The sequence below is a fragment of the Mus musculus genome, chromosome 1 (genome assembly GCF_000001635.26).
Source record: "Mus musculus strain C57BL/6J chromosome 1, GRCm38.p6 C57BL/6J".
Lineage (NCBI taxonomy): Eukaryota > Metazoa > Chordata > Mammalia > Rodentia > Muridae > Mus > Mus musculus.
In genome coordinates, this window is record NC_000067.6 from 64,561,441 (window position 1) to 64,574,700 (window position 13,260).

Genomic DNA, 13,260 nt, shown 5'->3' on the forward strand with positions numbered 1-13,260 from the left:
GTAGGAATAGTAGGACATCGCTTGATATATTTCAATATAGTAATATTGGAGACTGTACTAATATTTTATGTACAGCTTCACTTTATAATTCTTACGTGTATAAATCACATCTCATAGGTGACATGAGAATTCTTGCAAAATGACAGCAGTTTCACAGTGTATATAGGGTTAGTAGTGGCACTTACCAATTTGGGCCACATTTCAATATAGTGCTGTCTAAATGTACCAGAAAGGATTCATAGATTTTTATGAGTGTAAATTATTACATCCATTTCTTCAACAAATGTTTATTGATGACATGCTATGTGCCAGTCATTGTTCTAGGTGCTATCAAAGGCAGCAGTGAACAAACAGTACATCTCTGTTCTCATGAAGATCACATTTGAGTGAAGAGAGACATACTATGAGAAAATAAAATATGTCAGGTGAGGATAAGTGCTGCAGAGTTAATCAAACAGGGGAAAGGGTAGGGCAAGATGCAAAGGGAAGTGTGCTGGAACTCATTGACGGTGGTTGGGCAGTACAGTGAGCAGAAACCAGACAGCAGGAGAGGGAGCTAAGCCAAGCCAAAGATGTGGAAATGAGGATGTTTGTGATTTGAAAGAGTAGCATGTTCCTGCTGGTTAAAGTGAGTGAGAAGGGGAAGGAAAACGATGGAGACTCCCTCAGTGTTGATAGACTCGTCAATGATATGATGGAGACAGTGGTAAAGCCTTCTACAACATAGGTAGTGGTTCCGTTCTCTGGCTATCATATAGCATCGCTGTGTCTGAATTAAGAATGAGTAGTGGGTTTGGGGACCTGGGGGGTTGGGAGGGATATTTGGTTTTTGTTTTGCTAGCCCAAGACAAGTGTTCCAAAATTTCTGATCTTGGTGATGGCAAGCAAGGGCTTTGAGGGATATTTTACCTAATAGAAATCCCTTTGTACTATCTTTGTGGGGAGGGGGCATTAGCCACAAGTGAAAGGATTATTAGTTATAAGAAATTGTCGAGAGAAATTTGAAAATGCTTTCTTAACTTTTTCCATGGTAAACAGTGTAAGTTTATCTGCTTTAAGTCTTAGAGTTTCCTCAGTTGTATCACTGTCAGCCTTAGTGGAGGTTTATATACTAAGATCTTGTTGCAAAAAAGGAAAAAAAGTATCTTCTTACTGGAGTGCAATATGTAAATGAAAATAATTATTTTCTAAGCACAGCTAAAAGGCACTTTTTTTTTGTTAATCTCTACATTTAGAGTTCTCTTTTAAATTGGTAGATATCCAGCCACATTTCCAAAAATGTAGACCTAGGCAGGCAGGGTATTACTGTATAGGTAGCCCTCAAAGTCTTTGCCTCAGTGCTGGGATTAAAGGCATGTGCCTCCATACTTGACTTGAATCACCGTTGAAAGATGTTAATGATCTTTTGGGTTTTCCAGATGGGCTTTCTCTGTGTAGCCTTAGCTGTCCCAGAACTAGCTCTGTAGACCAAGCTGCCTCTAACCCAAATAACGCTTTCTTCTACCTCCTGAGTGATGGGATTAAAGATGTATCCACTATCTACCTCCTGAGTGATGGGTGTAAAGATGTCACCACTGGCTGTTAGTGATCTTTTAATGAAGTACATTTAATGACATTGTTCTTACTGTTAGTGAAAAACTTAATTCTACTTGAATAATTTATTTATTTAGCCTATCCTAAGAACTTTTAAAATAAATAACATTTAAAATTTACAAATAAACATATATGTCCACGTGAAATTTTTTTATTTGTCTGCATGTGTGCCTGTACAAGATGTGCATGCCTGGTACCTGTTGATGCCAGAAGGAAGGTATCCTGAAGACTGGATTAGAAATGGTTGTGAGCTTCCATGTAGGTGCTGGGAATTAAACTCAGGATTTGTAAGACCAGCTGGTGTTTTTTTTGTTTTGTTGTTTTGTTGTTGGTGGTGGTGTTGTTTGTTTTTTGGTTTTGGTTTTTCAAGACAGGGTTTCTCTGTATAGCCCTGGCTGGCCTCGAACTCAGAAATCCGCCTGTCTCTGCCTCTGAAGTGCTGGGATTAAAGGCATGTGCCACCACACCTGGCCCCAGCTGGTGTTATTATCTGAGCCATTTCTCCAACCCCCAGTTTTCTTAATGTAAGGGAGATAGCAGATCAAGTTTTAAGATCCGGCCTTATTTTGATCCATTGAGTAAAAAGTTATCTAAACCAGCCAAGCAAAACACTTAAGTTTGCAAAGGATTGTATAGTTTTAATAATGTTTTAGCATTTCTTAATTTCTAGTCACTGTTTGGTTCTGTTAAAATTTCAAATTATAAAAATAAGTAATGATTTGGGTTTTGGCAATGTCCAGACTGTTACAAAGAGCCAAAGGTAAAAACCTGTTTAAGGAATTTGGGGAGATAGACATTAAGAGACGTGGCAGGAGGTGTGAGGACTGGGGGGGGGGGGTGTTACTGGAATGTGATAATTATGAAACCTATATTAGGTTTTTAATTTTACATGATTACTTTTAATTTCTTACACTTATGAAGTTATAAAATTGAATTTTGATATTTTTATTAGTGTAAAAAGCATGTATCCTGTATAATTTTTTAAGACTTCATTTTTCAAGAGCAGCTTGATTCACAGCAAAATTGAGAGTTAAAGAGTTTTCCCATGTATTCCTGGCCCCCACATGTGTAGCTTCTTCCATGTTAACACCCCTATACCAGATTGCTACATTTGTTAGAGCTGCTGCATCATAACCATCCAAGCCCAAGTGTAAAATGATACACAGGCTCTCAGTGTTGGTATGCTTCATAGCCATGTGGTTTGGATTTTTCATTTTAGTTAATACTTTCTGTTTGAAAAGACAAAATCTTTTAGATTAGAGAAAGGCCACAAAGTCTACTGAGTTGGTGTAGGAAACAAAGTTGCAACTAAAAAAGCAGAATTTTATTTCAAAACTAATCTGTACTTTATTTCTTTATATATTTTGATTTTTGTTGTTGTTGAAACATAAAGCCCAAGTTGACTTTGGACTTACTGTATGGCATGTATAACCTTGAACTACTAATCCTTCTGTCTCCACCTCCCAGGTGCTACGTTTGTAGGCATAAGGCACCATACTTTCTTGGTCCTGAGAATCAAACCCAGGGTTTTGTTCATGTTAAACAAACACTCTACCAACTGAGCTACATCCCCAAGCCCAGTATGTAAGGAACTAGCTCATAGAGCTTGCTTTATTGAGTTTCAACATGAATGAGGTATTCCTCTGTCAGTGTGTATCCTTAAGATCTTGATAGTTGTTAAGAGTAGGGCATGGCAGTACATAGCTATTGCTCCAGCATTTAGAAGCAAGACTAGGAGGTCTGTCTGTCTGAGGCCAGCCTAGCTGACCAGGAAAGACTCTCTGCCTCTTCTTTCCCCTAGGGAAAAATATTAAGATGGTTGTAAGGATGGGGGATATCATATGTGAGAGTCAAAGGTAGAAAGCCAAAGGGGAAGAAAGATTAGCCAAAATAAGTACATTTGCCATAGTGGTGCCTACTATGAATGTATTTATTGGCTATTGACTTTTTCTTGTTCTGGGTTTTTTGTTTGGTTTTTTTGTTTTTTTGTTTTCCTAGCTTCTGATCTTCTCTTTATCCGTAAGAACATTTGTATAGAGACACTAGAGTGGGCTAGGTATAGCAGCTAGAGCATTCCTTATTTTTCTCTGCAATGAGCATATACATCATACAGCACTGTCAAAAGACATGAGTGTCCACCTTGAGCTTAAGTCCTTGAGCTTAGATTGCATGTGGAATTCCTTTGGAATTTCTCAAATTTGTCTGAATATGGTTTTACATGTTGCTGTTGTTGACTATTTTGAGGCAATGCTAACACACACTCTTGTATTGTTTAAGACACTACCGAGAAGTAGTGTGACAGCATCATGTCACATGGAGGAAAGCACATGAGACTTATAGTATAGGCTAGAAAAACTTGGTCATATAAATTTTACAGATTTGGAGTCCAGAGTGATCTAAAGTGCTGTGAGCTTGTTGCTATGACAGCACTGACACTGGGACCACCAGGATTTTAATGCGTGTAAAGTGGAAGTGCTGAGTGCAGCAAAGGCCACACTCCTTAGCTTTGCGGCCCCATAGAGTTGTCTATCCTGCTTGTGCCTTAGCTCTTCTATCTTCTTCAATGAACATAAGACCAATGGACTCATCTGGTACCTGATACTTATGAAATAATGGCACCACCCACAATGGACTGGACCTTACCCCATCAATCACTAATAAGAAAATGTCCTACAGGCTGGTCTGCAGCCAGATCTTACAGAGAAGTATTTTCTCAATTGAGGCTTCCACCTCTCTGATAACTCTAGCTTGTGTCAGGTTGACATAAAACTAGCCAATAGTCTACTACTTGGTAAAGAATCACTAACTTACTTATACAACTGTAAATCTGTGTTTGCACAACAGTTACAGGAAATCATATTATTATTATAGACTCATAACTCATGTCGGAATCCTTATTTTTCTTGGCAGTTCTGTTCTAACAACTGCAAGAAATCACTGCTGTGGTGATATATTTAGGATTGATTGCTTGGTAGAAATTAAAAACATTTTCTGGACAAACATTTTTGTTTCCATGGCATCATGTTAGTCTGTAGGAGATGAATCTTAGTGGTGTGGTTGTCTCCGTTAAAAACTGAAGTGTGTATAAGATTTATATATACATCTTGTGTTGGACTTAAATATTTTATGGGAACTAAATTTGATAAATTTGATAATCAAGATAAAGTTATTCTTTGCTTTCAGATTTCAACTATTGCAGAAAGTGAAGATTCACAGGAGTCTGTGGATAGTGTAACTGATTCCCAAAAACGAAGGGAAATCCTTTCAAGGAGGCCTTCCTACAGGTATGTGATTTAATAGTTACAGTCAGAGACGTGCAGGAAGACTTAGTACTTGGCAGGTAGAGATGTCAGACACCAATAAAGCTGGTCCAGAAAGTACTTTGCATATTATTTCTCTTGAGTTACTTCTCAAATAAGCTGATGTTTATAGTACAAAATAAGACTATTACTCTAAACTAGTGGTTCTCAAACCTGTGGTTTGCGATCCCTGAAAACCATTGGAAAAACAGGTTACTTACATTATGATTCATAGTAGTGGAAAATTATAGTTACAAAGTAACAACGAAAATAATTTTCTAGGTGAGGGTCAGCACACTATGAGGAACTGTGTTAAGGGTTAGGAGATTGGGAAGCACTGCTCTGGCAGCTGTAGGACATTTCCCTCCTGTTTTTGTAGCTGTGCAGACTGTTGCTCTCCCTTTAAAAAGCTTGGGTTACCTTTGAGTGTTAGCATCGTTCTTGGTGCACTGTTGATCTGCTTAGTTACACATTTATAGGCGATTTTTATGTCATGGTCCTTAGCAAACAGCTGTATTTAATAGTTTTCAGGGTAATTCTTTGCTAACATCCTCAAGTTTGAGTGCAACTGTGATGTTACCTACCTAGTCTATGCCTTGCCTCAAAAGAAGGTCAAAACCAATTACTACAATATATCAATTGGTTCCATGTTAAGTATATCAAGAAACAACATTATCTATTAATCTCATGCTTACTTAAGAATTCCCTTAACAGAGTTAACAGAGACAAAGTTTGGAGCTGAGACAAAAGGATGGACAATCTAGAGACTGCCATATCTGGGCATCCATCCCATAATTAGCCTCCAAACGATGACACCATTGCATACACTAGCAAGATTTTGCTGAAAGGACCCTGATATAGCTGTCTCTTGTGAGACTATGCAGGGCCTAGCAAACACATAAGTAGATGCTCACAGTCAGCTATTGGATGGATCACAGGGCCCCCAATGGAGGAGCTAGAGAAAGTACCCAAGGAGCTAAAGAGATCTGCAACCCTGTAGGTGCAACAACATTATGAACTAACCAGTACCCCGGAGCTCTTGACTCTAGCTGCATATGTATCAGAAGATGGCCTAGTCGGCCATCACTGGAAAGAGAGGCCCATTGGACTTGCAAAGTTTATATGCCCCAGTACAGGGGAATGCCAGGGCCAAAAAAGGGAATGGGTGGGTAGGGAAATGGGGGGGAGGGTATGAGGGACTTTTGGGGTAGCATTCTAAATGTAATTGAGGAAAATACGTAATAATAAAAAATAAAAAAGAAAAGAATTCCGTTAACTTCAGAATTTTACAGTAACCTTCTGTGTTAGTTTAAATTATGCCTATTTATGTACATTTCTATTCATTATTTGTTTTTAGATTTATTTTGTTTTATGTTAATGGATGTTTTGTCTGCATATGTCTGTACACCAGTTGTGTGCATAGTGCCAACAAAGGTCAGAAGATGTTGGATCCCCTAGAACTGAGTTACCCATGGTTGTGAATCACTCTGGATGCTGGGAATCAAAACAGGCCTTATAATAGAGCAGCCAGTGCTCTTAACCTCTGAGCCGTCTATCTAGCCTTACTCCTTTTTTTAAAAAGTAGTTGATTGCCTTATCTCCCTCCATGTACTTACTTAGAGTTACTACTAAGCTCTTTTTCAATCCTCATCCAATTATAAATTCCAAATATTATTAGTTAATTAATTTTGAGGTCCTAAGAAATTTTATGTTGTAAGATATATATTATAGGCATTTATATGTATAGTCTTTACTATTTGTTTTATTTTGTGTGTGTGAGTATTTGTATTTCTGTACACCATGTGCATGACGTACCTGCAGAGGCTAGAAGTGATGTCAGGCCCTCTAGTACTAGAGTTAGAAACAGTGTGAGCTGCTTCTCTTTTGTTTTCAATATAGCATGTGTTAGATCTTGAGACATTGAAGTATATCTTATGTTAGTATGTAATACCTTTGATCCTGAAGCAAATCCAACAAAGTATTAAGAAGCAAGTCACATGACTTCTCCTAAATCCTAAGCAAATCATAGCTGCCAGATGGCTCCAGCAGATAAACATGCTGATGCAAGCTTGGTGACCTGAGTCTCAGCCACATAAGGCTGGAAGGCAAGAACCAAGTCCACCAAATTGTTCTATGACCTCCACACAGGGACCTCCTACTACATTCACACTTAAACAAACAAACAGACAAAACCCACACAAAGGCCAGCTTTATGTTTGTCTTAATATTTCTCTGGCCAAAATCCTAGCAAAAGTTATTTAAATCAACCATGCTTTACTAATGAAAGGAAAGCTCTCTAAAGAAAGCATGGAGAGAAAGGGTTATAAAGGGTACTGTTACCTTACCTTAGAGTTAAACCTTCACACTGAGATACTATTTATATGAAGGTTATGAATTCCTGAAATGTAGCCTTTATATCTATCTAGATTATAACAAGCTATTTAACAGATGCTTATAGTATGCTTGCAAGGTTAGAAAAATGAAATTGATTGATTATACAAAATAGGTTAAAGCAGTTAATTTGTATACAGCAGAAAGGTGCTCCATTTTGTCTCTTGTGGCTTGATATTTTCACCAGTAATTGTTCTGAAAAAATAGAAGCCATGCATATCAGATTTGCAAATGATAGAACCATCAGGCTTAATAAAGTGCCCTGGTGCTAGGAGCATGAGTGCCTTGAAAGGTCACAGCAGGCAAAGGAAATGGGCTGGAAAAATAAGGTGAAACTGTAATGACAACTGTAAAGTCTCTGAGACAGCTTACAAAATAAACAAGTTGTTCAAATATCTGATTCTGGATTTATTGATGAAGAAGTAAAGTTATTTATTTTTATCAGCCAATATAATCTAGAGCAAAAAGAACTAAAGTGTGAATAATGTCTTAGCTGTGGGTTTGGATTCTCATGCAAAGGGGAGCTAGATTAGATTGTGAGACTAAATTGATGATGTTTAAACTTCCAACGATAATCCTAAATAAGGAATATTTCTTCATGTTATAATAGCGCCAGGCATACAAGGTATGTAACTGTAATCCCAGTACTGGTGAGGCTAAGGCAGGAGGATTGTGATCTTCCCAACCTGAGATTCATAATAAGACACTGTCTGGACAGTGGTGGCACACGACTTTAATCCCAGCACTCTGGAGGCAGAGGCAGGCGGATTTCTGAGTTCCAGGACAGCCAGGGCTACACAGAGAAAAAAAAACAAAAAAAAAGCCAGGTGGTGGTGGTGCATGCCTTTTATCTCAGCACTTAGGAAGCAGAGAGGCAGATCTCTTGAATTTGGGCTAGCCTGTTCTATACAGGGTGACAAGGTGAGTTTCAGAATAACCAGGGCCACACAGAGAAACCCTGTCTTGGAAAAAACCAAACATACATACATTCATACGTATGTATGTGCATATATGTATACACATAGACACATGGCTTGTGAAGGCTGGAGTGAGTAAGGGGAGATGGTCTAAAGGACCCAGATTCAATCCCCAGGTCACATAGTATCTCACAACCATCTGGAACTCTAGTCTAAGATACACAGTGGCCTCTTCTGGCCTCTGCAGGCACCAGGCATGTGCAGATAAAACACCCAAACACATCACAAAAAATAAAATAAACATATGTAGTTTTATTTTTTATACTGCCCCACCACCACCACCACCACCACGCAATTCTTGCATTTGAAGTTCCTGCTTTGTTTGGAGTTTATTCATGTGTTTGAATTTTTGTCCTATACGTTAGTAGTTTTCTAATCTCTATTTGTACTTAGTGAATTTTTTTAAAATTAAAATAGCTCTTTATTTTTCTAGGAAAATTTTGAATGACTTATCTTCTGATGCACCAGGGGTGCCAAGGATTGAAGAAGAAAAGTCAGAAGAGGAGACTTCAGCCCCTGCCATCACCACTGTAACAGTGCCAACCCCCATTTACCAAACTAGCAGTGGGCAGTACAGTGAGTAATACATTTTTCTATTATGAAAAGTGAGAAGGAAAACTGTTAGAGTCTCTTTAAGAAAGTGATAAATGCCAAGGCTTTTGCTGCCAATATTGTTTGCCCTACTGTCAGACATTATTAAAGAATTGTTAAGAGGCATTTATTGGAAATGTCACTTTTTTTTTCTTTTATCCTATCTTCCCTTTCGCCATGTCTCTTACATGATTCATGCACAAATTACTATTTTTAATTTTAGAATGATGTTGGCTTGCCAGCCTGTAATTTGTATTCCAGCTGTATTTAAAGTAGATTCCTAAAGGAAAATTTTTAGCTTTTCCAACACTGAAACTTTTAGTATTATTTATAAGGGAGGGGGTTTTTTTTGTTGTTTTTTTTTTTTTTTTTAAGATTTGCTATTTTTATTCATGCGTGTGTGTGCTGCATGAGTTTATATGCATCACCTGTGTGCAGCAGTTCTGGGAAACCTTTGGATCAAATCCTTTGAAACTAGAGTGACAGACACTTGTGAGCCACCTAATATGGGTGCGGGGAACCAAGCCTAAGTACCCTAGAGGATTAAGCATTCTTAGCCACCACGTCATCGGTCTGAACCGTAAGGATGGTGCTTTTGATAAACTGCCTTTACTATCTGTGATAACTGAGCTAAATAAGCTTAGATAGATTTTTTTTTCCTTAAATTATTGGTGGCTGTAAAAAGGTATATCTTCCTCACCCTGCCTGTGTGTGTCTGTGTGTGTGTTTAGTTTGAGCTAATTTCATTTCCAGTTTAAGTGTTCAAGATGGTTCTTTTCTGACATTGTACAAGACTTCTTTTTCCACCAGCATGAACATACTGAGGGTATATCATATTCCTGTCCTAACTTACTACCTCGGGGATTCTTACTTGAACTAGAAAAGATGATTTTTAGAAAAGACATACAGGAGCTGACTGGGAGAAGTATTAGATTACTACCATCCCCTTAGATACTTTAGTTTAAATGTACTATACTTTGAGATTTTTCTCTAAACCTTTATTCATTTATATACTGCCCCTTTGGTACATGCATGTGTGCCTTTAATGAAACTGGTTTAGCATTGTGTTCTTGATTTTTCTTTTCCACTAAGAAACAACATAATGAATACTCACATGTATGGCAAACTACTTATTTTTGTAACTTATTTATTTGTAATTTTTAAAAAAATTTATGTGTATGATAGCTTTGTCTGCATGTATATCAACACCACATGTATGTGGTACCTGTAAAAGGTAGAAGAGGGCGTTGGATTCCTCTGATACTGAAGTTACAGGTGGTTGTTAGCCACCATGCTGATGCTGGGAATTGAATCTGGGTCTTTTGGAAGAGTAGTCAGTGCTCTTAACCTTTAATCATCTCTACAGCCCTGTATTTTGTAACTTGTAAAGTTAACATGGTTACCAAACTTGAAGGGTTGGATTTATAATATCCATAAACTGTAAACCTCTTTCAGCCTTTCCCATGAGGAAGGATTGTATATATCTCTCCTCTCTCATTCTATTTTTCAATAAGCTGTCCTGTACAGATTCTCAGCTAATACAGTTTAATTGTATTTAGATTATTAAAGTTAAAATTTTACGTAATTATATTTCCTTGTTCATATTTCTCAGTAGTAATTTAATTAAACCTAGAGATAATAATTTTCTTAATGAATTTGGTTTTGTCAAAACTGTCTTATACTTTTAAAGTGATCAAATGGACAGGTAAATATTGCATAGTTAAAGACATGTTTAAATCTTAGATGAGACGAATATATTCAAAGAATCGTCATTTGTGTGTGTGTTAGACACCTTATTTAGTGTTTAAAACAACTATGCATCTGTTATGTAAGAGCAGATGTTTTTAGATTTCCAGGAAAATTACAAAGTCGAATGATCTTAACAGAGTAGCCCATATCTTTTCTTGTGTAGTTTTTTCCTTCCATTCACTTTGAGCCTGTTACTGTGTAATCAAGAAAAAAGTAGAGTGTTGATTAAATGAAGAGGTTTTGTTAACCTTCTGATTCTTTAAAGTACCCTTCCCCACCCTCTTGGTGTATTGTTACTTTATATGCGTGGATGTTTTCCTTGTGCACCACATGTGTGCAGCGCCTGCAAAGGCCAAAAGAGGGTGTCCAGTCCCCTGGAACTAGCTGCACATGGCTATGAGCCTCCCTGTCGGTGCTGGGAATAGAAAGAGCAGCCACGTCTCCAGGTCTTCCCAAGTAATCTTACAGAATTAGTTGTAGAACAATTCTTAGACATTTTTTTAACATCTAAGATAAAAAAAATCTGTGATTAGCTAACATAGGAGGATTATATATGCTAGTATGTTAATTTCCACAAATTTATCACCTTGATAAAGTGACTAAATAATAATGCTCTTGATTGAACAGTGAATTATCAATTTTCTGTGTACACACCACTCAGGATGGTATAATTCCCCAGATCTCACTGATACTCCCAAACTAATTCACTTCTGTTAGACAGTAACATCATTAGATACATTGATACCACACTTTTTAAACTTTCCTTTTAATGCAATTATAATCCATTATGGAGAGCTGGGAACAAACCTCAATCAATGGAGTGCATTCCTACTGTGAGTGAAAGTTTTATTCTCAATACTCACCCATGCATATACACACACATACACACTTTATGAAATTGCTCAGGTAAAATTAACAATTTTTAGTCTTTTTTTGGAAAACGTGATCCTTAGATTTATCTGAGAAGTCAATCATATTTTCAGTTCTAGTATCTAAAGATTATGTATTGCAAACAAGGTAAGAACTTACCTTTCAAGTCACTTTTCCTGTGTACTGTTGTATAAGGGTGACTTGTGTGAGTATTGATTAATTTTCATTTGCCAGATAGTAGCTAGTGTGCTTACTCATCAGTCAGTAGAAGGCTCTGTGAAGACCCAGACATGGAGCTTAGAACAAGATGAGGTGCATCTAGCTGAGGGTCTTGGATCTGAGTTTAAACTTGATGAGACACACATAGTAACTGAGATCCAGGGTATTTCCTGTCTTTCTTGATGAGATTTTTGGTGGAGATGGTGGATGGTAGGTGCTAGAGACTGAACCCAGGGCCTTGCACATTAATGTATTACTGATTCCTCTTTTTCTTTTCTTAAATATGACTAATTTCCTGGATTTATTTTGAGATGCTGTCTTACTGTGTTTCCCAGGCTAGTCTTAAACTCCTAGCTCAGTGATTTTTTTGTTGTTGTTGTTGTTGCTTTAGCCCCCTGAGAAGTATCATGCTTTCACATGGCTGTCTAAGTACACTACTGACAGAGTTTATAAATTGTTTTAAGAGTTAGAAAATATAATTCACTGACAGATGGCTTTATTAAATACACTTTTAACAAATATTTATTGGGTGCTTCTTATATTAATTAATTAGTTTTCTACCAAAAAATGTATTTACAATTAAAGCAGCAGATAGTAAAAATATCTGAGGGAGTTTCCAGTGCTGTAAAGGAAAGTGTTGTTGTAAAGCATGCCCTCCTTGGAGTTTAAATAAGTTCAAAAAGAGTTTGTGTTTTCACTTTTTATATTGTTACCATGCATTATTTATTATAGTACAATTCATAGAGTATATTTCTCTCATAGAAATTGGATATGGTTTCCTGGGTACACGGTTACTTGAATATACCAAGTTTTTCTTGGTGATATTATTTTCTAGAATAATTTCTCCTAGATTATGCTTTGCTAATTGCATGGGTTTAGTGTATTTTAAAAGTCTTGTGTGGTATGAATTAAACTTGTAACAATAAAATTCATTGGGTTTTAGTTGCCATTACCCAGGGAGGAGCAATACAGCTGGCTAACAATGGTACGGATGGGGTACAGGGCCTGCAGACATTAACCATGACCAATGCAGCTGCCACTCAGCCGGGTACTACCATTCTACAGTATGCACAGACCACTGATGGACAGCAGATTCTAGTGCCCAGCAACCAAGTTGTTGTTCAAGGTAATAGAATTAAGAATTCATACATATGGTACATTCTTTTAAAAATTAATGTGTATACTCATGAAAAGTAAGTATATTACAAAGCACTACTAAAATAGTTTTCTTCAGTATAGATTTAGATATTAACAGTTTAGATATGCATGTATTTAATACATAAATATCTCTCATGCAACTTTCCACTCAGATGAAAATGTCATGGCATAAAAACAACTATCTTTTAGCTTAAAAGGGGTTTTTCCTGTCTTTAATGCCTTCAGTAGTCAGGATTGGAAGAACCAAAATATGTTAGAAGAGAACTGAGGAAGTTATAGCCAGGCTGAATGGCCTCAAGTAACACTAGCTCCCCTGGGCCCCTTTCTTTCCCTCCTCTGTGTGCTATGTCACTATTAAAGAGTTCTAGTGGATTCTGCTGTTTTATCTGTTTTGTCTTGTTTTTATTATTTTT

The 13,260-nt window shown here is 37.1% G+C and overlaps 1 protein-coding gene across 13 annotated transcripts in view; it reads left to right on the forward strand.

Annotated features, from left to right (window-relative positions):
* Positions 1-13,260, forward strand: part of Creb1 (cAMP responsive element binding protein 1) — a 71,755-nt gene that overhangs the window by 28,647 nt on the left and 29,848 nt on the right. For 8 of the 13 annotated variants that reach the window (XM_006495651.4, NM_009952.2, NM_133828.2 and 5 more), the window contains 3 exons: positions 4,777-4,877; positions 8,694-8,836; positions 12,633-12,815. In XM_006495651.4, the coding sequence (XP_006495714.1) occupies positions 4,777-4,877; positions 8,694-8,836; positions 12,633-12,815 (427 nt within the window). Of the gene's footprint in view, positions 1-312; positions 426-4,776; positions 4,878-8,693; positions 8,837-12,632; positions 12,816-13,260 lie in introns of all 13 variants that reach the window. The other 5 variants (XM_030245776.1, XM_011238424.3, XM_011238425.2 and 2 more) reach the window with 2 other exon arrangements.